The 27,946-nt window shown below is 37.8% G+C and overlaps 2 protein-coding genes across 5 annotated transcripts in view; one reads left to right on the forward strand and one right to left on the reverse strand.

Moving 5' to 3' along the window:
* PMS1 (PMS1 homolog 1, mismatch repair system component) overlaps nt 1–12,080 on the reverse strand; it is a 49,051-nt gene extending 36,971 nt beyond the window's left edge. Inside the window, exons 1-5 of one of the 2 annotated variants that reach the window (XM_007425312.4) lie at nt 11,972–12,080; nt 8,292–8,445; nt 5,410–5,592; nt 3,050–3,152; nt 751–914 (exon numbers count right to left, since the gene is read on the reverse strand). In XM_007425312.4, coding sequence (XP_007425374.1) covers nt 751–914; nt 3,050–3,152; nt 5,410–5,592; nt 8,292–8,423 — 582 coding nt within the window. In that variant the 5' untranslated portion in view covers nt 8,424–8,445; nt 11,972–12,080. Of the gene's footprint in view, nt 1–750; nt 915–3,049; nt 3,153–5,409; nt 5,593–8,291; nt 8,446–11,781 lie in introns of both variants that reach the window. The other variant, XM_007425311.4, reaches the window with a different exon arrangement.
* Nucleotides 12,063–21,438, forward strand: ORMDL1 (ORMDL sphingolipid biosynthesis regulator 1). Of its 3 annotated transcripts, none has more exons than XM_007425313.4 (4): nt 12,063–12,214; nt 14,361–14,549; nt 17,089–17,240; nt 19,571–21,436. In XM_007425313.4, exons 2-4 carry the CDS (start codon nt 14,376–14,378, stop codon nt 19,704–19,706), a joined length of 462 nt encoding a protein of 153 aa, XP_007425375.1. In that variant the 5' UTR covers nt 12,063–12,214; nt 14,361–14,375; the 3' UTR covers nt 19,707–21,436. The 3 variants fall into 3 exon arrangements, with proteins under 3 accessions (XP_007425375.1, XP_025020601.1, XP_007425376.1); XM_025164833.2 differs by lacking the exon at nt 12,063–12,214 and adding an exon at nt 12,462–12,590 and having other exon boundaries at nt 19,571–21,438; XM_007425314.4 differs by lacking the exon at nt 12,063–12,214 and adding an exon at nt 12,610–12,772 and having other exon boundaries at nt 19,571–21,438.
* The last annotated feature ends 6,508 nt before the right edge of the window (nt 21,439–27,946 follow it).

The following is a 27,946-nucleotide window of genomic DNA, read 5'->3' on the forward strand; positions in this document are numbered from 1 at the left end:
AGGCTATGAATGCATCTTATGTTCTCTAATTTGAGTCAAAAGTAAAAGTTATGTCGTAAACAATTTATACAAATATGTGATATATGTGTTTTCTTAACTGTGTTCAGAGATGTTATTTCTTCTGCAGTATCATCTCAATGCCACAGAGCCACGTGAAACCAACTTGGAGCAAGAACAAATAATGTTAAGGTAAATGAGTAAGCAATTTGACAGGGAGGAGGGGGAGGTAATTTTTCATTGCAGCAAACATTCCTAAACAATTTGAGTTGAATTCATTTAGCCCTAAGACTGCTTTAGCATTCAGTAAATGTACATGATCAATGCCCTTCCCTGGATCATATTTCTTTTTTATTAAAGGATATTACCTGAAATTTTGAAAAACTAAAATACACACACACACACACACACAAACATTTTTACAAAAGTAGAAACCTGACATATTTTAATAAATTTCATTTGCCCATCAGATGTCTCTCTTGCCTTTGAGATAGCCATGTAGGCATTAGGGCAGGATCCTTTATTGAAAAGCAAAAGCAGACATTTTGATTATGAGAAAAAATGGGCAGTTTGATGTTTCAAGAACCCTTCATTAGGCAAAATGGTTATAAATCCTGAAACAAAATGGATGTGTGAAAAAAAGTTGGGCTGCAATTAATGTATATCCCATTAATTCAATAACTAACTTCCTTTGGATTTGAGCCACAGAAATGTAAGCTTACAGGGAACCAGCAATTTTATAAATTTTATTACCTTGTTATGTGTAAACATTATCCTCACTTCTGGTTTTATAATGCCATATGCCATCAACAGCTTCTGAATTTTTTTAATTTCTTCCTTACATTTCTTATCTGTAGAATAAAACTGTTTCCTTACAGGCAGATTCTTGAACAGCTTCTGAACTGTTACAGTTGTCCCTACCAAGAGGAGAAAGGGAGAAGAAAAGCAAAGAAAATTAACTTACGCAGATGTTCTTTTGATTCTACTAACATATGTTACAGTACTTTCTTGCATTTGTAGCTATATTAAGATCATAGTGAATATATATACAGTGGGGCAAAAAAGTATTTAGTCAGCCACCAATTGTGCAAGTTCTCCCACTTAAAAAGATGAGAGAGGCCTGTAATTTTCATCATAGGTATACCTCAACTGAGAGACAAAATGGGGGGAAAAATCTAGAAAATCACATTGTCTGATTTTTAAAGAATTTATTTGCAAATCATGGTGGAAAATAAGTATTTGGTCAGTATCAAAAGTTCATCTCAATACTTTGTTATATATCCTTTGTTGGCAATGACAGAGGTCAAACGTTTTCTGTAAGTCTTCACAAGGTTTTCACACACTGTTGCTGGTATTTTGGCCCATTCCTCCATGCAGATCTCCTCTAGAGCAGTGATGTTTTGGGGCTGTCGCTGGGCAACACGGACTTTCAACTCCCTCCAAAGGTTTTCCATGGGGTTGAGATCTGGAGACTGGCTAGGCCACTCCAGGACCGTGAAATGCTTCTTACGAAGCCACTCCTTCGTTGCCCGGGCGGTGTGTTTGGGATCATTGTCATGCTGAAAGACCCAGCCACGTTTCATCTTCAATGCCCTTGCTGATGGAAGGAGGTGTTCACTCAAAGTCTCACGATACATGGCCCCATTCATTCTTTCCTTTACACGGATCAGTCGTCCTGGTCCCTTTGCAGAAAAACAGCCCCAAAGCATGATGTTTCCACCCCCATGCTTCACAGTAGGTATGGTGTTCTTTGGATGCAACTCAGCATTCTCTCTCCTCCAAACACAACGAGTTGAGTTTAGACCAAAACGTTCTACTTTGGTTTCATCTGACCATATGACATTCTCCCAATCCTCTTCTGGATCATCCAAATGCTCTCTAGCAAACTTCAGACGGGCCCAGACATGTACTGGCTTAAGCAGGGGGACACGTCTGGCACTGCAGGATTTGAGTCCCTGGCAGCGTAGTGTGTTACTGATGGTAGCCTTTGTTACTTTGGTCCCAGCTCTCTGCAGGTCATTCACTAGGTCCCCCTGTGTGGTTCTGGGATTTTTGCTCACCATTCTTGTGATCATTTTGACCCCACGGGGTGAGATCTTGCGTGGAGCCCCAGATCAAGGGAGATTATCAGTGGTCTTGTATGTCTTCCATTTTCTAATTCTTGCTCCCACAGTTGATTTCTTCACACCAAGCTGCTTGCCTATTGCAGATTCAGTCTTCCCAGCCTGGTACAGGTCTACAATTTTGTTTCTGGTGTCCTTTGACAGCTCTTTGGTCTTGGCCATAGTGGAGTTTGGAGTGTGACTGTTTGAGGTTGTGGACAGGTGTCTTTTATACTGATAACAAGGTCAAATAGGTGCCATTACTACAGGTAACGAGTGGAGGACAGAGGAGCCTCTTAAAGAAGTAGTTACAGGTCTGTGAGAGCCAGACATCTTGCTTGTTTGTAGGTGACCAAATACTTATTTTCCACCATGATTTGCAAATAAATTCTTTAAAAATCAGACAATGTGATTTTCTGGATTTTTTCCCCCATTTTGTCTCTGATAGTTGAGGTATACCTATGATGAAAATTACAGGCCTCTCTCATCTTTTTAAGTGGGAGAACTTGCACAACTGGTGGCTGACTAAATACTTTTTTGCCCCACTGTAACTGAGCCTATATATGACTGAAACAATCAGAAATCACTTTCCTGTTTAACACAACCTTGAGGACCCACTTGGTCCTCTGGCTGTATTTTTCCTTGTGCTGAATTTTTCATTGCAGAATTCCTCATGTCGAGAACCTATTTTATATTTTGTAACGAGTTATACATATTGAAGGTGCAATACATGACTAAAATCTCAATTCAACATGTATTTTGATTTTTCATGCCTGACTCATCCAGTCTTGTTATTTTGGAAATCACAATTTAAGGTATCAGTTCAAATTTTAAAATATTATTCAACTGTATTCCTGTTATCTGCAGCAGAAAAATCACAGGAACTTATATGCTCCTGAACTAGTAATGAAAAAGCAGGAAGTTACATAAAACTACTATAAAAGCCATACCTGTTCCAAGATGAGACGGCTTCTGAGAAATTATATGACCGCTTCTATCAAAATTGTACTGGGTGCTAAAATCATCAGCAGCTGTCCTTGTTGTAATAGAAACCTAACAATAAAGAATCTAACGTCAAATAAATAATTACGAAGGAATGTGTGTACCTTCTGTTCCCTATGGTAATTCTCACAAGTGATGATGATGATTTATTAAACTTATATGCCACTCAACTCTCAACAACGATGGGTGGCTCACAATATCATGATAACTAATCGTGATAGCTCCTAGGACTGTGCAAATCATTAAGAGAAGATATTCTTGACAGATACGTCTTCCACACACATAGACAACCTGAAAAGGGCTTTAAAGCAGCCTCACCGGTTCTTCAGAAGAAAATGAATACCGTGATGCTTCAAGACATTGCCATAGGTGAAGTGCCTCTCCAAATCACATGCAAAATCTAATTGTTTTATGACTCTTCCAGGATCAGAAGTAACATGCTTCTGAATACCAGCTTATGGAGAGTCAGTAATGATTATTTATCTTACAAAAAATATAGAGTTACGCGCCTCTGAATAAGGATCTTTTAATATTCCTCTTCCATTTGAAATTGTCTGTACTGTGCTTCAGTTCATATACAAGCATGTTGCCATGTGGTAATGCTGATTAAAAATGAAAAAAATATATTTTGTTTGGCTTGTCATGCTTAGTTATGCACTGGACTCTTGTGCATTGTACTGTGTTTTGTTCATCTCAAATTTCAGGATGCCTTTGCAAGGGAATTGCAACTCTCAAAACTCTTCTGAAAACTTAACATTCAAAAGACAAAACAGCACTCACAGCCTGTGCATATACACCTAAGGTCAACAAACTAACAACAGAGTGTATTTTCAAAAAATTCTCTATCTTGGCTTGGTTGACTGGCTGAGTACTTGGCTCAGCCAGAGCCTGAGTGTATTTAAAGAAACAAAACCCAACTTTCGGTGTTATGTTTAGCTTGCTAAGCATTTGGTGCTTACTGGACTCTGTTGATGCTAATCTATCCTATTGTTCATGGAGTCTAAAGAGTGGAAGGAAAAATAAAAGATTTTATGTTGATTTGAACTAGCTTGTTAAACTGGCACAATGCACTTTGCTCACAATCACATGCATTGGTGATGTAGTTCATGTTGCCGTTGCTACTAAGCCACATTATTGGCCTGGCCTCTTCATGTGTTATTTGTTTGGCTTGTTTGCTGCTGGTTTTGTCCATTTTGTCCCACCGGCCTTTCAAATACTTTTTTCTTTTACTTGGCAAAGATTGTTCCTTTCTGTTCTAGGCTGAGGTTTTTAAGATGGAAATGCAGCCAAGGGCTTTTTCCATAGCTGGCCTGAGCAGGAGCAGCTTTTTTTCTTATCTGATTTTTTCACCTCATTTCAAAAGGACTCAAGCAGCAGCTGGGTGCAAACTGCCTTCATTTTGGCAAACATTCGTTCCTAGTCTACCAAACTACTCTCTCCCCCCAGTTTCTTGCTTGAACACACGGAGTGGTAGGAAAAAGATGATATCCCCCCCCCCCAAAATAAAAAGGAACAAGAGAGAGCCCAGTACATTTGTGTGGATTGGGATTTTGTGTCTGGTTGAATTTCAGACAGCCTACTCTGAAGGCAACTGAAAAGAACATGGGAGATAAGCTGTGTGTTCTTTATAAAAAAAACAGAGTTTTTTCATATTCTCTCAATTAGCATCTCTACAACACGGCCTGATCAAGTGCCCCAATAAGAAACTATTCTTTTTATAGTTTCTATGGGAGTTTTCTTTAATGCTTTCAAAACTTTTTTTTAAAAAAATTCCCTATTGATCAATCTTCCTAAAGTATAAAGCCTGTAAGATATGTGAACCAGTACAATGAAAACAAAGTGTTTTGGGGGGAGACAACTCAACATTTTGCAGTCAGAATTCAGCAATACCTTCCCCTCAGGTTTTCTATTTAAGCACTGGGCAAAACCTGTATCCTCTTCATAAATTTGCGTCCCAAAAAGAAATGTTAAGGGAATGGCATCAATAACAGGAGTTCAAGAAAGTCAAGATGGCAGTTGTAATTGCGTGCCTGAAGCTACTCTTTTCATACATGCATCAACCTTGCACGCACATACAAAGAAGTAGGGCTATGACCACTATCTTGACTTTTTTGAACCCTCCTGCAGACACTCTCTGCAGATACCCTAGTTAGGAAGAAGTGGGACTGTGCCTCTAAACCCCAGCAGATACACTCTCTCCATCAGGCTATCTGTATTTTGGATATCCTAAAATCAAAAGGGTTAATGTTTCGCTTATGCAGAATTGTAGGTACACACACAAAAGTTTGTAATGATGTTAGCTTTTTACCTGTGATATGCTACAAATGGAGCCCAGAGCTTCACCACGGAAACCATATGTTCTCAAGCTTTCAAGGTCCTCAGAAGAGCTTATTTTTGATGTGTAGTGCTTCATTGCCATAACAGGAACATCAACTGCCTTTATCCCATCACCATTATCTCGCACTTCAATCTTTTCAAAACCATAGTTCTCCTACATAAAAGGAATGTATTAAACTCAAGCAACACAGAACATTGTGTTCAGTACATATATGAGTAGACACAGGGGTCCAGAACACTATATATATTCTAAAGGGCTTCCAGAACAGTTCCTGAAGTTCATGTACTGGCTTATGTTCATAATTCTAAAGCATGATTTAATACCACCTCTAAATGCAGCCTATGACTATGTGGTTTATATCATCTAAATACAAAATGAAATAAATAAAATAAAATGATAAACCGTGAACTTTATGATAAGGACCACTTTACATAAATCTACTAAATTTGCAGAACTTCTAAATTAGAATTACTTGAAACAACTGAAAAACGTTCTTAACATTCTGTTCTAACTCACTTTACCTTCTGTCTTCAAAGAACAGCTTTCTACTCTCTTCCCCTTCTACAAGACCTTATTCAAAATACTGGAGCACAAAATTCATGAGACAGAAGGGCTATTTCTAGAAAAGAATAATCAACCATCTCCCCATTCCCACCCCACCCCCCATTAGGATTAACATGCTGTACAGCAAAAATAAGCAGCTTACTTCTGAGGGCATAATGAATTTGCATTGGTGATAAACACCAGTAAAAAATAGTGCCAGACTGGTTTGTGGAAACTACTTCAGGAGGAACTAATGGTTCAGTGGAAGGAGTGCCATTCGGCTTCAATTCAAATAGCAAATGGCTTGAACCAGTACTCTCTTAGACAGAAGAACCCTGCATGTACGCAGGATCATGCCCTAATCTTTTTTATTTTGGACAGAATTCTTGAGAACAGAATATTCAATAAATTCTTTGCATGATACAGAATTACTGAACTGGCATGGTACAAATGCTTTATTCTAGAGCATAATTAATTAATTAATTAGCATGGCTGGCTAAGGAATTCTGGGAGTTGAAATCCACACATCTTAAAGTTCCCAAGATTGAGAAACACTGCTTTAGAGCAATACTGTATTTGGATCCAAAGTGGGCAAAGCATGGGTTCATGGACACCCTCACTGTATTTGTCAAGAGTCATCATGATGGTGGCAACATGGTGTGATCATATGTTGCTGCACTATTGCCACCTCCTTAATTCAAATAAATATTTTGAGGGCCTATGCAGTTATCATGGAGCCCAGGGAAAGGCGTGTCTCCTTTAAGGAGTTATGAAAAATATACTGTAGTAAGGGTGCCTGTGTGTGATCAAAATCACGTTTGACCACTTCAGTTGCAAATACTGCACACCTCTACTTTATTCAAATACCTGACCATAGAACATTTTAGTTTGTATATATTATAACCATACATAAACCATTTTATGTTTATTGAAGTTCATTTGAATCCCAGATGCAATTCCATTTTTGGTTGACATACAGACTATGTCTAAATCAATTAAAAGCTCCTACTGCACTCTTCATCTAAGGCTGCAAGCAAAAGTAGAAACTATCAGCACATAATACCTACTTAAAGGTTTTAAGGTTATAAAACTTTCAGAAATTCTTTTTGGTTTGAATTACTGGCTCCTAAATATCCTATAAAAGTTAAACCTGATTGTCCACATTGTTCAAAAGGAACAACAACAACAAAAGTAATACAGTAAGCCTTCTATTTGTTTGTCACCTTGAAGCCCAAAATCCATCTTTTCTTACTTCTACTTGTTTTCTACATCAGTGTTTAAACCACAGAAAACTAGCAAATCAGTCTCATGTGTAAACACCTAATGTCTATTTACCAGATACACACAAGTAGGTTGAGAAGATGGATTGGTTATATTTATAAATTAATACATAAGCATTTCCTTTGTTGCCCTTTTTGGGAGGACATACTCCCATGACCTATATTTGGACTAAATCTTAACAAATCTTAAATTTTGTGGAAATAATTGCCTAATAAATTACTACATAGATAGACAGACACACCCCATTCATAATATATCTTTCAGAAATATGGAATCTAGGACATAGATCCAGTATGGCTTGAGGTATTGGACTAGGATTGAGCAAGCATGGCTTCAAATCCAACTTCTGCTATAAAACTCCACTGGACCTGTCATGACCTCTCAAGCGACCTACTTCACCAAGTTGTTGTTGTGAGAGGAAAACTGGAGAGAGAATGCTATTCAATGCTGTACTATTCTTCTGGAGGGAAAGTGAGCTACATATCAAAATAATAATCATAAACCATTCTGCAAATGACTTCTTTGATATAGATTCAAATTACACTTCTCATAGTTCAATCACTGTATGCAATGTTTTTAAAGAAAAGGACTGCCGTCACATTAGATTTTTGAATCTTTTTTTAGGTCAAGTTGTGGGAAATGAATGTTGTAGAAATCTCCCTAAAATGCAAAATGTATATACTGGTAATCACTTGAAATCGTCCTTCCTTCCTTCCTTCCTTCCTTCCTTCCTTCCTTCCTTCCTTCCTTCCTTCCTTCCTTCCATCCATCCATCCATCCATCCATCCATCCATCCATCCAAAAAAAGGCTTCAAGTAAGCGGTATTTAAGTGAAACAAGCCCTAAGAGATTAACATGTTTCTGCATTAATCATATAGAAACACACTGAACAAAGGCTGTTTTCTACCATTTTCATTAAATAGGTAACTCCCTGATATTAAAGCTTTAAAATGATCAGTTTTACTTCATAAGGAAATATGGTCTTCTCACCCATATTTTCACTCCAACTTTAGTCTAAAAGAACTTACCAACTTAACATCAACACTGGTTGCATTACCATCCAAAGAATTCTCTACCAGTTCTTTAATGACACTGACAACTGACACGATGACCTGCGAACTAGAAAGAAGTCGAACAGTTTCTGCTGGTAGCTGTTTCATTTTTGGCTTTCAGGATCAGCACCTTTAAAAAGATAACATCACAATTCAAAACAATATCCTGTTTTTTAAAAAATGGTTCTCTTCTGTACAGAGATGAAAGCACAGTTGAAGAAAAAAGCACAGTATTAAGTCTTGCTGAGCTCAGTACATTGAGTGTATATAGAAAAATTCTAATTCTCAAGCTCTTTGTATGTGCAATTTCAGGGAAAAAGTGAAATTCTAAGAGGTTATCTGCATAATTCACAACTTTAAATTGTATTTTAGTAGCTGATACATTAGACTAATACAAGCAGCAGCTCTGGTAATCAGATCCTGATCATGAGTAGCCGTATTTCCTTCCTTGCCAAAGGCATTCTCACAGGATTTGGTGGGTGTGGGTGTGGGTGTGTGAAGGGGAGGGTGGAGAGAGAAAGATGATCATCCTATGGGCCGCAGTGAAATTTTGGGGTGGCATTATGTTGATGAAACCTCTTACATTTGCTTTCATCTGGAATTTGCATGGATAGTTTCAGAGGAGGCACCCGGGATAGTGTCTTGCAATGTTATCTCAGACTCATTTCAGTTTCTTGATTCTGAGAAAGTGGATAGGATGATCCATGGTATGAGTTCTGCTGCACGTAGATTATATCTGTGTCCTACCTGGCTCTTTGTGGAAGCATGGGTTTGTGTCTGAGGGGCTGTATTCAGGAGGTGGTCAGCGTCTCTTTGAGAAAGGGAGCTATTCCTCCTGCCTTGCAAGAGATAGTGGTATACCTCTTCCTGCAGAAACCTCCTTGGACCTAGCCAATTTAGAAACTTTCACCTGGTTTCCAACGTCCCCATTTTAGGAAGGTTGTTAAGTGGCAAGACTGCAACTGCAGCATGCCTTAGAGTGATTTATCTAGATCCTTTCAGTCAGAGTTCAGGCCTGGGCATAGTTGGAAATGACCATCGATGGCACAGGCCTTCATCAAGACTTGGATGGGGGAGTCCACTCCTCCTGAACCTTTTAAATGACATGCTTGCTTTCAATATCTTTGACCATGTTCTCCTCCTGAATTACCTTCATGGATTGGGAGGAAGAGGCACTGTTTTGTTCACAGAGTGCTGCAGATTTTGTCAATCCTCCCCTCTGCTATTCAACATCTACATAAAGCACTTGGTTGAGTCATCTATCAATTTAGGGTAAGGCATCATCAGTACCTATTATCCAGTTATATACCTCTACCTCAGCCAGAGCTAGGGATGCAGAAGCCCTGACCTGGTGTCCGCAGGATGTAGATGAGAAGAAACAAGTTGAGACTGAATCCCTGTAAAATATATATGTTTTGTCCGGAAACCAACTAGTGCTTTGCCTCCCGTGATAACTATCATGGGAACCCCTCGCCCTGAAAGAGCTGATCCATGACTTGGGGATCCTTCTAGACCCACAACTATAGGCAGAGTGGAGACCATGGTTACTGGGGCCTTTGCCCAGCTTTGGCTAGTTTGCTTATTGCATTTCCTCCTGGAACAAGCGGCCCTGGCAGCAGTTACCCATGCTCTCATAACCTCTCAAATTAACTACTGCCATATGCTCTACTTGGAGCTGCCTTTGAAGAATGATTGGAAACTGCCATTGGTGCAGAATGCAGAACTTGCTTCCTAATAAGTGAGTCACCAGCGCCATCTAACATTGTATGAGTTGCCTAGGCCTCCAAATACAAATGGAAGTGCTGGTTTTAACTTAGAAAGATCTTCTATGGCTTGGCACCTAGATATTGCAAAACTGCTTTACTTCAGGTAGAACTGTTCCATCTGTTTAGTTTGCAAGAACATGAATGATTTTCTGTGTATGTCCCACAACTGTGGAATAGTTTACCCTTGGACATCCAGGTATGCCCTATTTAGTAGTATTTTAGTCAAAATAGAACTTTTCTATACGGCTCTTCATGATTATTTAATGGGATGGTTGTTTATATGGGTGGTATTAGATTTTTGTTTATGTTTCAGATTTTTGTATAAAAATAAATACAATTTTAGACCACATCAACAGAAGCATAATATCCAAATTACAGAAAGTCACTGTTTGTTTAATCAGACTCCACTTCAGGTACTACATTTAGTTTAATTTAAGAAGGATTTCGAGAAACCGGAATGGATCCAGAGAAGGGCAACAAGGGTGCTCAGGGATTAGAAATTAAGTTGTATGAAGACAGACTGAAGAAGTTGGGTATGTTTAGCCTTGACAAAAGAAAAGGGGGAATATGACAATACTCTTCAAATATCTGAAATATATCACTTAGATGAAGATCAAGACTTATTCGCTCACATTTTAGAGTTCACTACTGGCTTCCTGTAACTGAAATCCAGTATTAGAAATTAGGTAACAAGTAATGAAACCTTATCTGTATGTTATAGCAGCATGACTGCATAACATTAAACTCTTTCAAATTTTTATTTCAGAAAAAAGTCTGAAAACTGCATACTCTTCTCACCACAGAAAGAGAGCTGTGCTCTTACATCATATGGATTATCTTCAAAGACATTTCAACCTTTCAAGAGAAGGCATGGTGGAGGAGGCTTGGAAGAAAGTTTCAAAGGCCTACTGTTAGATTCCAGGCTAAACTGCAAAAATACAGTATTCCTTAAGAGCATAGTAAGATGCATTGTCTTACTATCTGTTATTCAAAAGCTCTAATGCTAAACCATAGTTCAGCATTATAAGAACAGCCTACTTAGGCTCAGGTTCACATGCAGCAGCTGGCCTTCTTTGGAGTAGCCTGCCTGGCTAGTGATGGAAGAAGGTGCCCCACTTGCAAACCACTCACAGCAACTGGAATTTGCCTCAAGTGATCTCCAGATGTTGCTGGTGTGCAGCAGCATAACAGAGAGCTCACAAGAAGCAATCTTCTTTACCTTGCTCTGTTCTTTCCAGAGCCGGCTGCTGTTAATTTTTTACTGCTTGATTGTTTGTCTGATGTTGTTTACTGCTTATTTGTCAGGTGTTAATTGTTTACTGTTAACACCAGACAAACAGTCAAACAGTAAACAACAGCCTAATCTAGGAACTACCAGAAAAAAACAACACCCCCTCCAACGCTGACTGGGCAAGCTACTGCATATAAACAGGGAGCAAACCCGACTCTTTTCTAGCACTGAAGATGTTCCCTAGTTCGGCAATGAAACGTCTGCAAGAAAACCACCAAGCTCAGAGAATCCCAAGGACTCAACAGTTCAACCCTGAGCTACAGATATTCTCTTCTATTGGTGTACAACTCTGCCCACCATCCACTTCACTTCACTGTGCATTCGCGACCTGTAACTCGCCCAATTTCAAATAAACATGCAGTCCATCAAGAAAAAGCAGATTAAAATAACAATATAAATAAATACACACGGCCTGCACTGAGCAGCCCGGAGAGAGCTCAGCCCTTTGTTTTGTTTTCGTTCCTTGCTCCAGGCAAGCCGGGGTCTCCTGATCCACGTGACCTCCCCAGGCCTATCGCACTTGAGCGACAACGAAGAGGGAGTGAGGCCTAAAAATAAATAAAGCTCTGCAAAAGGACCTCCCAAAACCCATACTGTACTTCCTCCTCCGGAGCGGTCCAGGAACGGCCTTCGCCCCTCTCCCACCTCCTTCGGAACCTTCGGGCCCCGGACCTGGCCGGAGCGGCTTCCCGCCGCGTGCGCGCCTGAAGGGGAAGGGGGCGGGGCTAGCCGTGGCCCAATCCCCTCTCTCCCCTGCTCACAGTGCAACGCTCCAGGAGACCAGAGAAGCTCTGGGGAGCGGACGGCGCGGCGCGCGGTTCTTTTCCCCGGCTAGCGAGAAGGTACAGTAGAGGAGAGGCGGAGGGGTGGTTGGTTGTGCGCAGATGTGGGCTACGGCCGGGTCCCCGGGCTTGTGCAACTGGTGTGCATGGCGGGACGTGCGTGCACCGCAAGACGGGCTGAAGACAAAGCGGCTGCGCTCGTTGGGAAACAATGCAGTAGCGCGGAACCCTTGACGTTGGGAGTCGGGCCTCTGGTTTCTGCCGCCGCCGCCCTGAAGCTCTAATAAAAGTAATAAATAAGGAAGCACGACTACAATCGATTTTGCCCGATTATGCTTGCTTTCTTTTCCGAAAAGAAGGAGCATCGCGTGTAGACTTGCTTTCTGGGATGTTGTATCTGCCGTGATTGTGTATCGCGGTGCTGATTACGCTGGAGGTACGAAGAGGTGAACATGGACCAGCTGAGGACAACTGCTAGCTTGTGATTTCTGACTCGGTCAGACGTTGAAAGCTGCGAGGTTCTTTTATTTAGTTGTATGCGACCCTTCCTGATTTGTTACCAGCGGCACACACTGAAAGAAAAATAGCTTCTTTCTGATTATCTAATCCACTATCCAGGTGACTGAAGGTTAAATTCCAGCTTACAATATGGTATAATTAATCGTAACTCGGAATAAAAAAGAATCGTTGGGAGAGCTATTGTAGATAACATTCAGATATTAAATATATTGTGATTAGGCAATTAAGCACAAGTGAAACACCTAAATAATTAAAGGCAAGGGATATTTGCAGTTCACTTATTTTATACTGCCCTTGATTATATGCCATACATCTCTAGTTAGTTCCTGAACATATTTTACCAAGTATGCTTTAGATCTGTAATTGTACGCAAGTTGTGCTGATCCTATGGTGACAATGACTAATTTTCAAATAGTTGTAGTTTATATTGTAGGGTGAATCTTGTGTATGTAGTAATGTGGGTTATGTGTTATGTGTTAACATAATGTGTTATGCTTGTTTGCCTTGTGCCTCATATTCCTTGGCCTTTTTAATGCCGTTTTGCTTTCGTTTGTACTGGATGCTCATGTTAAACAGCATTCTCAGTTGGTCCAGTAGGATGGACAAGCACCTACCACAGAGGTAGGACTTACTGAATAGCTTATATTGCCTTCAGAAGTCAAAGAGCCATTGTTCATGAGTCATCTGCTTGCAGCCAGAATGATAAGTAAATATTATTGTCAAATAAAAACAGGCAATGAAACCTTAAATGCTGATGTGCTCAACCTAGGTATATGTACGAGGGATGGCAGATAGGAGACAATACACAATATCCTTGTGTATTGTGTAGTCTCAATACACTAGGATGTCCAGTAACAAAATAGAGTACATGTCAACTTATGGTAGGCTCTCTGTTGAGTTGCAATCAGTTGATCAAAGCTAAGGTAACTGAAGGGTTTTTCATACACAATTTTGGGGAATGGTTGTCTTTTTTTTTTTGCCTTTCCTCTGAAAAAGGTAACAAATCTAGCAGTGGTACCTAGTTGTTATTAACATGTAAGATCGTATTTTCTACGTACAAATTTTCTGTAAATTATCTTCCATTAAGTTGATTTAAAATAGTCTATTTTAAGCTTGATGTTTAGGATTTGTTAACTGCTGGTTAGTGGTCTGTGTACCCAATTATAAGCATTCCTGAATAGGAATTTGACTGTTGTCTTTAAAACTTTGAACAGCTTTCTCTAGTATGGAAAAAAATAAATGGGAAGTCCTTTATTCTATGGAAGGATATAAGATTGAGATTGTGTTGACTGCAATTATATAAATGTGTGAAATTCTAACTTGTATTAATTCTTTGGTTGATATTTTTATTGCCTTAGCTTTAAAAAAAGTTAATTGTTTTGAAATGATAGGTTTTCTTCCAATTCAGAACATTTCCTTTAAGCTGACTGATAAATATTGCTGAAACATAAATCTATATATTGTATAAAAACTGAAATAGTTTGGTGACATGCAATGTTGTAGTAGCATACAAGCAACCCAGCTTATAAAACAACAATTTCAAATACTGTGTAGTGTTAATTTGTAAGATTCTGAGTCAGTCTTATGCAGTAGTTGATGACCTCTCCCAGTCTGACAGTGGTATGATGACTAACCCTGAAAAGTACGCTTTCTGACAACCATTTTCTTTTCCAATATTACTTTTCAGAATTAAAGCAAAAAGATGAATGTTGGGGTTGCCCACAGTGAAGTCAATCCCAACACAAGGGTCATGAACAGTCGAGGAATGTGGCTCACGTATGCCCTTGGAGTTGGTTTGCTTCATATTGTCTTGCTCAGCATTCCTTTCTTCAGTGTTCCAGTGGCTTGGACCTTAACCAACATTATTCACAATTTGGTGAGCATCCTGAGGGACAACTGTTGCCAGGCACAGACTGAGTTAAAGAGTGTTCCTATAAAATACTTGAGACTTGCCCAATGTAAGTAGAATAATTAGAATGCATACCATTCAAAAGAAACAGCAGCCAACGCTCAGATAAACAGGAAACAACAACAGAAAAATAATAAGGCAGAAAATAATAATCAGGGAACCACCAAGAAGGAAACTACACCTCCACCAAAACTGGCAGGGCAAGCTACTATGTATATAAACAGGCAGCAAACCCTACATTCACTCACACTGATTATGTTACCTAATTGGATAGGGAAGCATCTTCAAGCAAACAACTAAGCTCAGAGAGCACCAAGGACTGTATATGTAGCTCAGGGTTGAACTGTAGAGTATTTTCTTCAAATTAGAAAAAAATCTTTAAATTCATGAGATCATGTTCCTCATTAATGGCTAATGAGATGGTAATAGCAGAAAAATATCTAATTCTAGTGAAGTGATAGAGAACATTTACAACTTTTTAAAAAGCTCCTACCAAGGCCAGAATTTACACCATTATTTAGTAAAACAAAACATTAAAAAACAATTGAAATCATTCATACGGCTGCTAGACAACAGAAATTAGAATAAGTAAAAAGCACTGTTGCAGCATAAATAAAAGGTTGGCTTTACAAAGTGTGGGAAAATAGAAATCTATAATAATTGTAAACTGTCTAATGTAAAATTGATAAATAAATAAAAATATTAGTGTTACACATTTTGAATAAGTTGAATCTGGTCTTAACAAGCATTTCATTCCATTTAAATGACAGTATTTTTTCAGTATTCCCCAATTTCATTGCCATATCCATCTCCTAATGTTAATTCCTCACTTTTTTATTTGTTTATGTGTTGTATCGATATTTTTCTTTTAGACTGTAAGTTAAATAAATATTCTTCAGAGATTCTTTTTTTGGTTTGTATGTAAAGAGGTGAAATAAGCCAGATTTCTTCTTTCTTCCCCCCCCCCCCAGATGTTCACATTTCTAGGATTGTAACATCATTAAGAGGAAGATTATGAGAGCCACTTTGGTGTAGCGGCCAAGATGCTAGGCTAGAAACTGGGAGGGTGTGAATTTTAGTCCTCCCTTAGGCATGGAAGCCAGTTAGGAGACTGGGCCAGTGACTCTTTCTCAGCCCAAAACCACAGGGCTTTCATAGGGAAAACAGAAGGAGGGAGCATTATGTACACTGCTTTGAGTTGGACAAAATAAAGTGGGATATAAAATTAACAAATACATTTATGTATTTATTTATTTATTTATTTACGTATTATATTTATAGAGCCACCCATCTCACACAAGGTGACTCTGCATACCACATCAAAAATAGCCATTGTCTTAAGTTAACGGTAATAGACAAATACATTTTATAAACAAGAAATTATAAAATAATTTAAAATCTATTAAAGGTGGGCAGTTGTATCTATATTCCTGATAAACCAAAGGAATAGAATGTGAATCGGATTTCCATTGTTGATTATCACTAACAGTTGAAAACTTTCTTGTGATTAAAGCACGAATTTTGACCAAATCATGCATTTTGGATTAAAATAGGATGGAGAGCCTATGGGATGTTGCTTAGGATGTTGCTTATTTATAGTTCCCAGTAGATATAACAATGTCCATGGGAAAGAATATTGTGTGTTGCAATCCTGTTGCATCTAGAGAACCGTAAGCTCCCCACTCCTGTATTAAATGTATCAAGATTTGCCACAAACATGCCACATGCATGCTTAAGCATATCCTAACCATATTTCTCTGCCATTGGACCAATGGTACACATATAACGCTTCCTTGAATTATTGGCAATTTGTTTTAAAGGGAGGGGAGAATATATCTCACAAGGTTTAGGTAGGTAGCTACTATACGACGCACCATTGTCTTTGTATTTGGTTGTAAGATTGCTATTCAGTCCTTACAACTTCTTTCATCACAGATCAAGCTGCAAGCTGCTTTATATACATATTTTAACAAAACAGGTGAATAAATTAACATAATACTTGTTAATTTTGTGAAGTCTGTAATCAGAAGCAAGAACCATTGGCTTCATGGGACTTGTGTAGAGTTACTGCCTTCAGCCTAACAAAGAATATTAAGATAAATTTCCCTGTTAGTCTTGTTGTTCATTCCTGTATAAAATATCTCCTGGCTTTGCTAAAACAAGTTGCTAGGGTGGAGTAGAGATAGCTGAAATCTGGGGCAGAATAAATGTCTAATTGTATATATTAATATATATATTATTTATATATATTATTTATAATAATATATATTATATACAATTAGACATTTATATAATATAATAATAATCTTTCTGTAGCTTTATCTTTCTGTAACTTTATCTTAGTATTCTTTCCCAAATGTGTATTAACCATATAAGCAAGTCAAGGAACAAATTCATATCTTAAAATCTAGACTAGTGCTTAATGCTTCAGATCCTTCACTCAGATTGCAGGTATTTTGTTAGTAATTAAGTGTAACTAACATGGGGGGGGGGCGTGCCTTTGCAGGGAATGTATGTATTTTTGCATGCGGTGAAAGGAACGCCTTTTGAAACACCTGACCAAGGTAAAGCAAGACTGCTGACGCACTGGGAACAGCTGGATTATGGTGTACAGTTTACATCTTCACGAAAATTCTTCACAATCTCGCCAATAATTTTGTAAGTTTTTAAAATTCTACTGTGACTGTCCTAATTGCAGATTTAAAACAAATATTTTAAACAGTATTATTTGGTATGGTGTTAATACTGCAGTGAGCAAACCAGTTATCTAAAATCTGCAAATTATTTAGAATCAATATGTTCTGTTATTCGTGTATCTGTGAATTAGTGTGCTTTTCAAGGGGAACAAAATATGTTTTTGTATACTGAAATTTCTATAATGGAAGTGACAGCTTCATACATAGTAATGAAGATCTTGCAGATCTTCAGATCTTGCAGAATTGGGATAGACAGTGTTCTGTTACCAGCATTAATTCAAAACAAGTGTAACATTTCAGAAATAGTTTGTATTTCTCTGTTGGATTCAAAATGCCACAGCCTAATCTTCCATTTTACAAATAAGATTTCTTCAATTAACTAAAACTTAATATAAATAGCTGAGGAACATTACATGTCCAAAATCAATACTTTAAAAAATAATAATTTTGCAGTGTACCAGATACAGTAAAATGCAGTTGTCAGTCATGGTAAAAATGGAGCATCATCATGAGCTATAGAGGCATTAGGGCTGAAGACTTATAACAAGCCTAACAGCTATAATAATGTTCACTTCAGTAGGTGTTAGATAAGGCAACATTCTCATTACTATTTTATTTTTAAATTAATTTTAAAATGCTGTAAATATGAGCTTAGTGGGAAATTGCCAAGACTGGGAGATAGGAATATGGCATTGTGTTTATGCCAATGATAATTTTTAGGCCAAGGAACATTTTTCTTGCTATAGATCATAACTTGGATACCTTTTAGCTAAGCTTTCTCAGTTATTATGTTGTTTGAAAATAAATTGTCCCAGTGTGACTTTCTAGACCAGTGTTTCTCAACCTTGGCAACTTTCAGATGTGGGGATTTCAACTCCCAGAATTCCCCAGCCTTGCTGGCTGGGGAATTCTGGGAGTTGAAGTCCCCACATCTGAAAGTTGTCAAGGTTGAGAAACACTGGTCTAGACAATCATATTATAGAACAGCTTAAAAGATTTTGATTGTTGGGTATTGTCTTTAGTCATTCCATCTCTTGGTCTACATACAGATTCTTGCCTGTACGTCTGCGTTGTTATATTATTTTTAAATACCAGAGTAAGACAGTACACTCCTGCCACTATCAAAGATTTAATGCTAGGATGCCAACATAATTTCCTTGCTGGCTGGGATTGAGGCCATGTTCTCAGAACTAAATCATGTCTACACCTATTTCTTTTGAGCCCTTCTTTATATCCCAAAGTCTGTTACTATCACTGGAAACATGAGAGTGCCTGCATGGTGAAGTAGCTTGGTCGACAGCTTTATTCTTATAAAATACCCTTTTTGGGGGATAAGCACAGGATTATTAGTAAAATATCCTTATGTAGTATAAGGATGAAATCTGTGGTCCAAAAAAGCACCAGGTTATTTATTTTGTTTTATTTTCATACTCTTCAATTTCCAATGGACTCCTAGCAGTTAACTGCATAAAACCTCCAGGAGATGGTTACCATCCTCTTTTCTTCCAGCTACATTTCAGTGCTGCAATTGAAACAAAACTCAGAATTCTGTTGCTTCTTTCATAGAATATATTCACCACTTTTTAAACATCTCATGAAAATCCCCTTCTGCTAGTTACCTATTTGGGGAACTTGAATGTAGCTCAGTGTTAGCTCTTTCTCTGGGTGGATTTAATGAAATATTTTGAGCAGAGCTGAATTGTTCTGGGCCAAGGTAAGGGGCAGGGGGTGGGCTGAGGTAGGGGAGAGAAGCAAGGATATCAGCTGCTTAGATGAGGGAGGGCAGGAAAAATCAAGGACATTGGCACCCACCGAGGGGGAAGGGAATGAAGGAAAGGTACTAAGGGAATGGGACAGGTGGGTTGAAGGGATATGCTCTGTCAAGAGCTGCGGAAGAAAGGGGGTGACACACCTCAGCTCCTCACTGCAATTGGATTTTGTTTTGCCCCAAAACTGGCACAATCCAAAATATTCCAGATTTTGATTTTGCCACAGTTTGGCTGAACCACTGGAGTGTGGTGGTTTGCTTTGGTTCAAAATAAAATGCTTTTCCCATTTCTTGTACACCCCCCAAAATATTCTGCCATTTGGGTCATTTTGTTTCTAATATAAACAATTAAGTATAAGTAAGATTATTCTTAATCAGAGATTAAATGAATAAATGGATACATAAAAAGAAAAAGGAAAAAGATTACGTTATTTTGGAATAAAAAAATTGTCTTTTGCTCTTCTCTAAATTTTAACTTTCTATTCATTCTATTCTTCCTTCCTTCCTTTTTCTTTTTAATGCAGGTATTTCTTGGCAAGCTTCTACACCAAATATGACCCAACACATTTCATTCTAAACACAGCTTCTCTCCTGAGTGTGCTTATTCCCAAACTGCCACAGCTGCATGGAGTCAGGATCTTTGGAATCAACAAATATTAAGCAGGAGATGCACAATGAGCAGTCTGACCAAAATGTGACCTGGTTTGATCCTTGTCCTTGACAGAAGGAACAGCTTGTTTTGCAACTTATACTGTGTATTACTAGATAAGTTTCACAACTCTTTGGAGACTCTACTGCAAAGATGTCAATGCTGTTCTTTACAGGAGAATCAGAGACTGTCAGAAGATACATTAAACTTGATGACATATCTTTGGAGCACAGGTTTCTGTAAAGAGCTGGGCAGGCCTAGCTCCCTTAAGATAGAAGCGTTGACTGGAAATAGGCTGAAATAACAAGCGAGCTGAAAAGGGATTTGAGAAATTTTATTGACACATAGTTGTAATCTTTTACAAGTAAGTCAGCAACAGGAATGAATGAGTGGAGGGGAGAGAATATCACAATTCTTCGTTTACCAGACTGATATGATTGAAATGCTGTCAATTAGTTATCATTTGGGGGGTGTTTTTTGTTTGGGCTAATTTTAGGGCAAGGTTTTCTATCCAGCTTGAGGTGTTATATAAGGTTAATACTAATGAGTTGATGTGAATTTCATACCTTATCTATTCATGAGTCTTTTAATCAGAATGGCTTTTCCAGTTTGAGATCTTTGAACTCTGGGGAATGATATGTTAACTTTTCAGGGCGGTTATATACAATTAAACTGATTGGTATCATACTACTTGTTTTCCAGAAATAGGTGGACACTCTAATACATCTCATTCTACTGTATCTGAAAAACTTCCCTCATAAACAAAATCCTAGCATGAGAAACTAGCAGAAGCTACCTAAATAAACTGACAAGAATTTCAAACATCAAGCAGAGCATAATATGTTCTCATCACCAAGTAGGATTGAAGAAGATTTGGAGGAAGTGCTTTGGGCTTTATAGAAATGCAGCACTTCACTCTTGATTATAACAGCCTGACTTTTCCAAAGCAAGACTGAAAAAAAAAAAGATGCTTCTGCTTTACGGAATCCACTCATTAAATTTAATGTGACTTTTAAAGTGATCCGTGGGGGAGCAGTGAAGAAAGATGGGCAGCTTTCACAAATAACACAGAGACGGTGTGCTTGCCTGAGGTCTGTTACACTTTTTCCAGATCATTTTCAAAGCATGCGCAATCCAATCACCATTTCTGCATCAAAAGGAACTTGGTAGAAATTCAATACACAATTGTGCTTTATATCCAGTATTGTGAGTTTTGGAGCCTTTTGACGTAGGAATTTTAAGATCCTAGTTTCAGTAACTTAATCTCACTAATATTTACAGCAAAAAAATATTGGGTTATTGAAAGTGAATGAACAAACCAGGAATAGCTCTGCATAGCTGCTTCTTTGCCCACAAAGACCCTTAAAGTTAGAGCAGTGGTGATTATGCTCTCAAAGTAAGAAATGGCTTCTTTCAGGTAATTACAGTTTCTCCTTGATCTTGCTTCCTGAAAATGTCTTTTAAAAATATTGATGTTTTATAATAATAAAGTGAATGACTTTGAGACTGATCATATCAATATGGGTCACTGTAAGTACAGTTCACTGTGATACACAGCACTGTACAAATTGCTGTTAAACTCTGTAAATAGAATTAGTTGTAATGTAGGAATGGTATTTTGGACTCTATATTAAGTGTATGCAGAACTGAGTAAGAAGCCTTTTTAGTGGTTACACAAGACCTTGATGTGGTTGGTTGTTTTTTTCCTGTCTAGTACCTGACTTTTATGGTTTATGATTTAGTCCAATTAAAATAATTTGTCTTGAAAAACATTGAATTTTAAATAAATGAAAAATGAAAAATCACTTTGTTTCCATTCAGTGAGAAATTAAAGCAGGTTATACAATACTAGCTTACATAAGAAATACCTAATGTATCAAAATCATGCCTCTGATATGGGAGTTATGTATCTGAAATACAGTTCCTTGCCTCCCATTTATTTCTGTTCAGAGCTCTGAATAATCAAATATTTTCTCAGTAAAAACTGGATTCCACTAAATCAAAATCGGCACTTACTGGGGTGATTGGTTTATAATGCAGGTGTACATAATTAACTGTACTGAAGGTCTACCCATTTTTGGATGATGTGCAATACTAAAATATTAAAACCATCATTGATTCCATAGCAGAGATGGGGAATATGGAGCTCTCCAGATATTGTTGAAGAAGTTGCTTGTGACTACCTGATGGATTCCCTACTCTGCCACACAGGACCTTGTGTTTCTCTTCTACCTTATTAATACATCCTACTGATAGAACATCCTAAAAATTTATTATTTTTAATGCTGTACTCCAGAGTAGGATTATGTCATTATGGAGTACTGAGTGTAGATTAATGAGAAAAAAAATGAATTTGAACGATTGTAGTATCAGGCTGCAATATAACAAAATTGAAAAAAGTGAAGGGGGTCTGAATACTTTCTGAATGCACTGTATATTAACGGTCGTCTAATTCAGTTAATGACATTCAGTTAATGACTCGAGCAATTACATACCTATGACATATGATATCAGATCATAGTAATTTCAGATTATTACTTGATCATGTTCTCACTAAATGGTGTGGAAAATTATTTCATTTAGAAATGGGCATGCTTCTGTGTGCATTTAGTATGACGTTCCAAGTAAGTGGAAAACTAATATTACACTGGCCAAAAGAAGACATGGAAATAGTTGGCTTTGCAATTAGTGGCTGTGCTAGCCCAGATATGTATATGCATCTAAGAAAAACAATTTTCAACATGAACAATACTATGCTATTTTTAATGGATTACCTGTCCCAGAGTTTTGGGTTTCAGTAACACTCATACAGTGAGTGACTGAAACTCTATAATTAACTTGATAATCACTGTACTTAAGCCATATGTTTGTATATGATACAGGTAGTCCTTGAGTTACAACCATTTGTTCAGTGACCACTTAAAGTTACGATAGTGCTGAAAAAATGGGCTTATGACTGGTCCCCAAAGTTACAGCTGTTGCAGCGCCCCTGCAGTCAAATGTTTGCAATCTGGGTGCTTGGCAACCCATTTGCACTTACGACCAGTTGCCAAGCATGCCACGATCACATGATCACCATTTGCAACCTTCCCTGCTGGCTTCCTACAAGCAAGGTCAATGGGGAAGCCGGCAGGGGAGGTCACAAGTCACTCTGGTAAATCTCCCCCACCTCCCCCAGCCCTTCTTTGTTTGTACGCATCACACCCTCCTTCCCCCCTTCACTTGCTGGGAGGGACCAAGCCTGGAGTGACTTGGATTGGGGTGGGTCCTCAGCTAACGACTGGTGGAATTCACTTAACAATAGCAATGGAGAGTGTCAGGATTGCCATCGCTAAGTGATGCAGTCACATGACATCTCACTTTACGACTGTATTGCTTAGCGATGGAAATTCCAGTCCCAATTGTGGTCATAAGTCAAGGACAACCAGTAGAGATAACAAATTACAAAATGATCTGAAAGGACAAAGTTGTATTGGCTGAGATAACGAAGGATAACACAGTACTTTGGAGAGCAAAAACAATCTCCCAGATGCTCTATAGTTCCCAGGTGTGTGCCTATGAGTAGTTAAAATCCAGTGGAAATTTTTAAGAGCCTTAACTCCCTTGATTCATCTCTAACGCAACAGCATGATTTGAGTCAGGGATTTTATCCCTTGTGAGGTCCTACATTTGTTGGCTTAATTAATTGGCTCAAACTAAGTTTTACTAGGGATATTTTACCTGCTGTAATTCTTTATGATAATTTCAGTTCAATCTGGAAAATCTAGTTTCAGAAGAATATATGTGTATATGGCTTCCCCAGCAAAGAACCTGTTTGGCTTTATGTATGTGAAATACTACATAATATTTTCTTTAGCTTACTTTAATGTTCTACCCATGGTAGTACTACAGTAGAGGGAAAATATAACAATATCCCTTATTCTGAGTAAGTATGCCTTTGTGAAAACACTGTCTTTTCTACAGAATTCCACATGCTGACCTTGTAACTCCCTTTATAATGAATATATCTGTAGCAGAAGAGGAGTGTATCTACTGTCTGTTATCAAACCAGGTCCCTGAGTCACTAGGACAATTGCATGTGTTATATCCCTGTTTTATTGGGCCACAATTTATTAAAACAAGCCTAATCTCTGCTATTATTTATTGTTGCATAATGTTCTTCCTCTGTGTTTTTCTTCTTTTATAGTCTGATTTTTCTATATAATCTAATCTTTGATCAAAATAAATTACTACTAGTTATTCAAGACAGTCTTCATTCAAAATGTTCTGAAACAAAATACAATATAGCTTCATTTGGTTCTTGAAATGTTAGAGTAGGGATACAAAAAACACAGCCTGAGAACTACAAGCAGCCCACCATAAATCATTTCTAGGACCTCCAAGAGCCCAACCCCAGGTGTGGGGTCAAAAAATTGCTTTCTCTGCTTACTTTGGAGTTAGGGAGGGAGGCAAAGCAACAACATGGGTGCCTTAAACTTTGTCTAGGCCCAGTCTCCCATTTAATTCCTTTAAACTTCTGAATCCCTCCAACAGGTCTTCATCTGACCCATTTTCATTTTTTTTAATAATAGTTTTATTAAAAATTACAATTACAAAAATAAAAACTAATACAAATTAAAAACAATAAAAGAATAAAAACAAAAAATAGAAAGTGCAGAAAAGAAAAATAGAAAAGAAAAACTAAGAATATAGTACAGAAAAAGAAAATATATTAAAAAATGACTTTCTTCATCACAAGTATAAACAATTTTAGTAACTTATCACCTTCTCTTAAAATACAACAAATTATCTCTTCTTCCCATATCCCATCTCTTATGTATAAACAAATCCTTAAAGTCTTGTCATTTCAGTCCTGATCAGCAAAAGTCCATTAAGGTTTACCAAAGATAACAATGTATCTATTTTAACCTTGATCAAATAACCCAATTTTATATTCCTTCCTTTTACTTTTAACAATCTTGATCTTTAGTTCCTTCAAATAATGTCCTAGAACTTTATATCTTTTCATTTTTTCTTTGTCCCTTCTCACAAAATTCTTCAAAGCTTTAATAAGCCTCTTTTGTGAATCCAATATAGGAAAATTATCCAGGTCATTCTCTTGGTTTTTTATTTGTATATCCCTTTTAAGACATCAGATGGTTTCTTTTGCATATCGTTCTTGTAGCCTGTCATTTTTAAATTCAATTTCAGATCAGTCTCAAGCTTGTCAAGTGAAACTTGTTCTTCTTTCATAACATCTTTTAAACACAGTCTATCAAAGTGTTAGAGTGTCTTAAAATTAACTTCTAGGTCCATTGTTCAAAGATATCCTTCAATATATCCAATGTTAAAATATTTTGCTTCATTCTGTATTAGTGAGCCAAATTTAAGTGTTCTTCTCCTTTAATTATAATCCTTTGTTCCTTCTGGTTCCCTCTAGTGTCCAGCCTTCAAAGGCTCATCCTATCATTTTTTAAAAAAATAGAATTCAAAACAAAAGCATTTTCCCATGGGAAGGATTCTTATAAATAATTCCAAAATCTTATTTCAAATCCATCTGGATCCTTAGTCCATTTGTAACTTTCCAAAATCAAAGTTCTAATCACCCTTTTGCTGTTTATTCCAAAATAAAACTTATTTAAGGATTTAAAACTTATTTTGCTAAGGACTGAACAAAACTCACCTGGTGCTGTAAAACTTGTGGATCCAAAAATTCCTAATAGCTGGAAAGCAGTTAACGCAATTAGAAGAGGAAGCATGCAAACCCAGTGTCCTTAAAGGCACCAACTACAGTTTCAGCAAGATGGCTATTCCCTCATGTCCCAGAGCTCTAAACCCACTGGAGAATGCTGTCTTGTGGTCTTCTCATAAGGAGCAACTGTATGGAGCACTTTGGACGAGGAGAGGACTTGAGATTGCCCACGAGAGGAATTATGAAGAGCCGGTCTACTTGCCAGCTCTTCATTCCACCACAGTCATCAGCTCCACTTTTAGCAGAGCCATCTTCAGGTCACCATTTCTTCCCTGGAATTCCCATCCGATCCATTTTCAGAGGTGGCCCTCAGCATGCTGGAAACCCTGAACTGATGGGAATTCCAGATTCCTGTGTCAGAGCATGTTTTAGGCATCACACTGTTGATAGACATAAAATATGTTTGCAGCTTGCATTAAAATCTTGGGTTATTTTACTTTATTTCAAAAGAATTCTGCTCTAAAGTTGCATGATAGAAACTCTGTTTCTATAATGGAAAAATATTTTTTTAAAAACACCCACATTTATCCATGCCACTACTTTTGATACACTGGATAATCGCAGAGCAATTATATGGTATTCTTTTTTTACTAAAAAATCTTTATGCAAATATGTAATAGCAAAATAAAGGAAGTCAGACAAGACTGGTGAAAAGGGACAGTAGAATTTGAGCTGGGAAGAACATCTAAAGTAAGCTTACCCAATTTCATTGCAGGAAATCTGTTGGTATAGTATCTTAAATAGAGAGCCACACTTCTGTTTATAACCCTTGGAAGAAAACGAATATTCCATCTTTAGAGGTAATGTGAGTTCACCTGTTAAGCCATATTTTGCTTAACTGCAGTTTATGGACTAAACAGTTTACTAGATTCACAACAACATGCTAAGGCATAAACCATGGTTTATCTATTACAGTGACTAAGCCACACCAAATAAACCACACTGTGCCTTACTGTAATGTATCATCCTAGCTTCCTTCTATCATTGCATCAAAGGCTGAAGTACCTATGACTGAGGCTTTATTGAGAATAGGAGCAATAAAATCTTAGGATGTAATCCTATGTCTACTTACTTAAAACTCAGTGGAACCTGGTTCTGAGTAGATATGTAAAGCATGAGGTTACAGCAGACACTATTAAAATGCATGTTACTAAACACATCTATTAATAATAGAACCATTATAGTTTATAGGTCCTGACTCTGATTGCTTTACTCTGACAAAAGATTATTAGTCACAAAAACAGTTGTGGCAATTGTTTTGGGAAACAGAAAGACAAAGAAATGCAGGGTTCCTACTTCATGGAGAGAAAAGTTCCACTTGCTGAATTATATGTAACTCCTAGAATTGTTGAGCTTCGTCTTCTATAGAAGCAGCAAAGATTCATTCTCATGGCTGAAACTAATGTAATGCAATATCCAGTTCAAAAGCTGTGACTATTGTCCAAACAACAAACTTTTTTCAAAACCTTAGTGAGTGACAAAAGTTAAGCAAGATTGGTCATGAGATCTTTATTTTAAAGGTGGAATCACCGGTGAGCTTGGTAAGTTTCCTAGCAAAGTTTGGGTTTAATGCAAAGGCAACAGTTGTGGTTTATAAACCTTAGCTTATGATTTACTGTATCAGTCCAGCTAATTTTTGCTTATTAAACAGACCAGTTTAGTATAATATAAATGTGCTTGGAATTCCAGTCTGTTTGGATAGCACAATGAACCATAAACTAGTCACCTTCATTTTGCCCTAGCATGTTGCAGAAACTCAGCACAATGGCTCAGTGTATCATGTAAATTCAGAAAATCAGGTTAATTGAATAAAACATGGATCAGGGAGGCACTGCCCAACATGTGAGTGTAGCGACAGAACATTGTGGTGTTGCATGTATCAAAACAGCTGGTCCTCATTGCTCAAAACAGATTAGCTGATCCACTGACCCGTTTCCGCTGGCTCATCTTAAAGAGTAAGATTTTTTTTGAAGCATATCCCATTACATAACAAAACATCTGCCTCCTGCCACTAACCACACGGTGGAAGGAAACACAAGTTATTGCACCCACAACAAAACTACTGTACCTTGTACAATATGCGCTTGGCTCCTCGGCCATTTAAAAAAGAGTCATGTAAGCGACGCCTACAATTATTATACACCAAACGATAGACTATGCTCGGGTCCTCCCCATTTTTATACAATTACCCCGATAACCGCATATATGTGTGTGTGTGTATGCATCATATACATATATATTGTTCCCAGCAAGATTCCTTTTTGTTGTGGCCTCATTCGGAAAGACATATCTAATTTCAGCAAATTAGGAATCAATCATAATTCAACTAAGTCAACTCCCGCTTCCCTACACAGAGTCCTATTAAATGCAAGCGGTCTGCAATTCGCTCACTTCCGCGTCCTCCAAACCGGAAATGTAGGGTGTTTGCCGTTCTTAATCGTCCTCTCCTCTTTAGCCTTTCCAGCTCCCGCGAAGCAAAGATTTTTCCCTCCGCGGTGTCGTTCCGTGCCTTGCTTGCAA

The sequence above is a fragment of the Python bivittatus genome, unplaced genomic scaffold, assembly GCF_059951505.1.
Source record: "Python bivittatus isolate LINGU-HERP-01145 unplaced genomic scaffold, Pbiv_v1 ctg000200_np1212, whole genome shotgun sequence".
Lineage (NCBI taxonomy): Eukaryota > Metazoa > Chordata > Lepidosauria > Squamata > Pythonidae > Python > Python bivittatus.

Coding starts and splice junctions, on each gene's coding strand:
- ORMDL1 (XM_007425313.4), top strand. CDS start 14,376: ATGAATGTTGGGGTTGCCCACAGTGAAGTCAATCCCAACACAAGGGTC. Junction 14,550..17,088: donor CCAACATTATTCACAATTTG/GTGAGCATCCTG, acceptor GTGCCTTTGCAG/GGAATGTATGTATTTTTGCA. Junction 17,241..19,570: donor ACAATCTCGCCAATAATTTT/GTAAGTTTTTAA, acceptor TTTTTAATGCAG/GTATTTCTTGGCAAGCTTCT.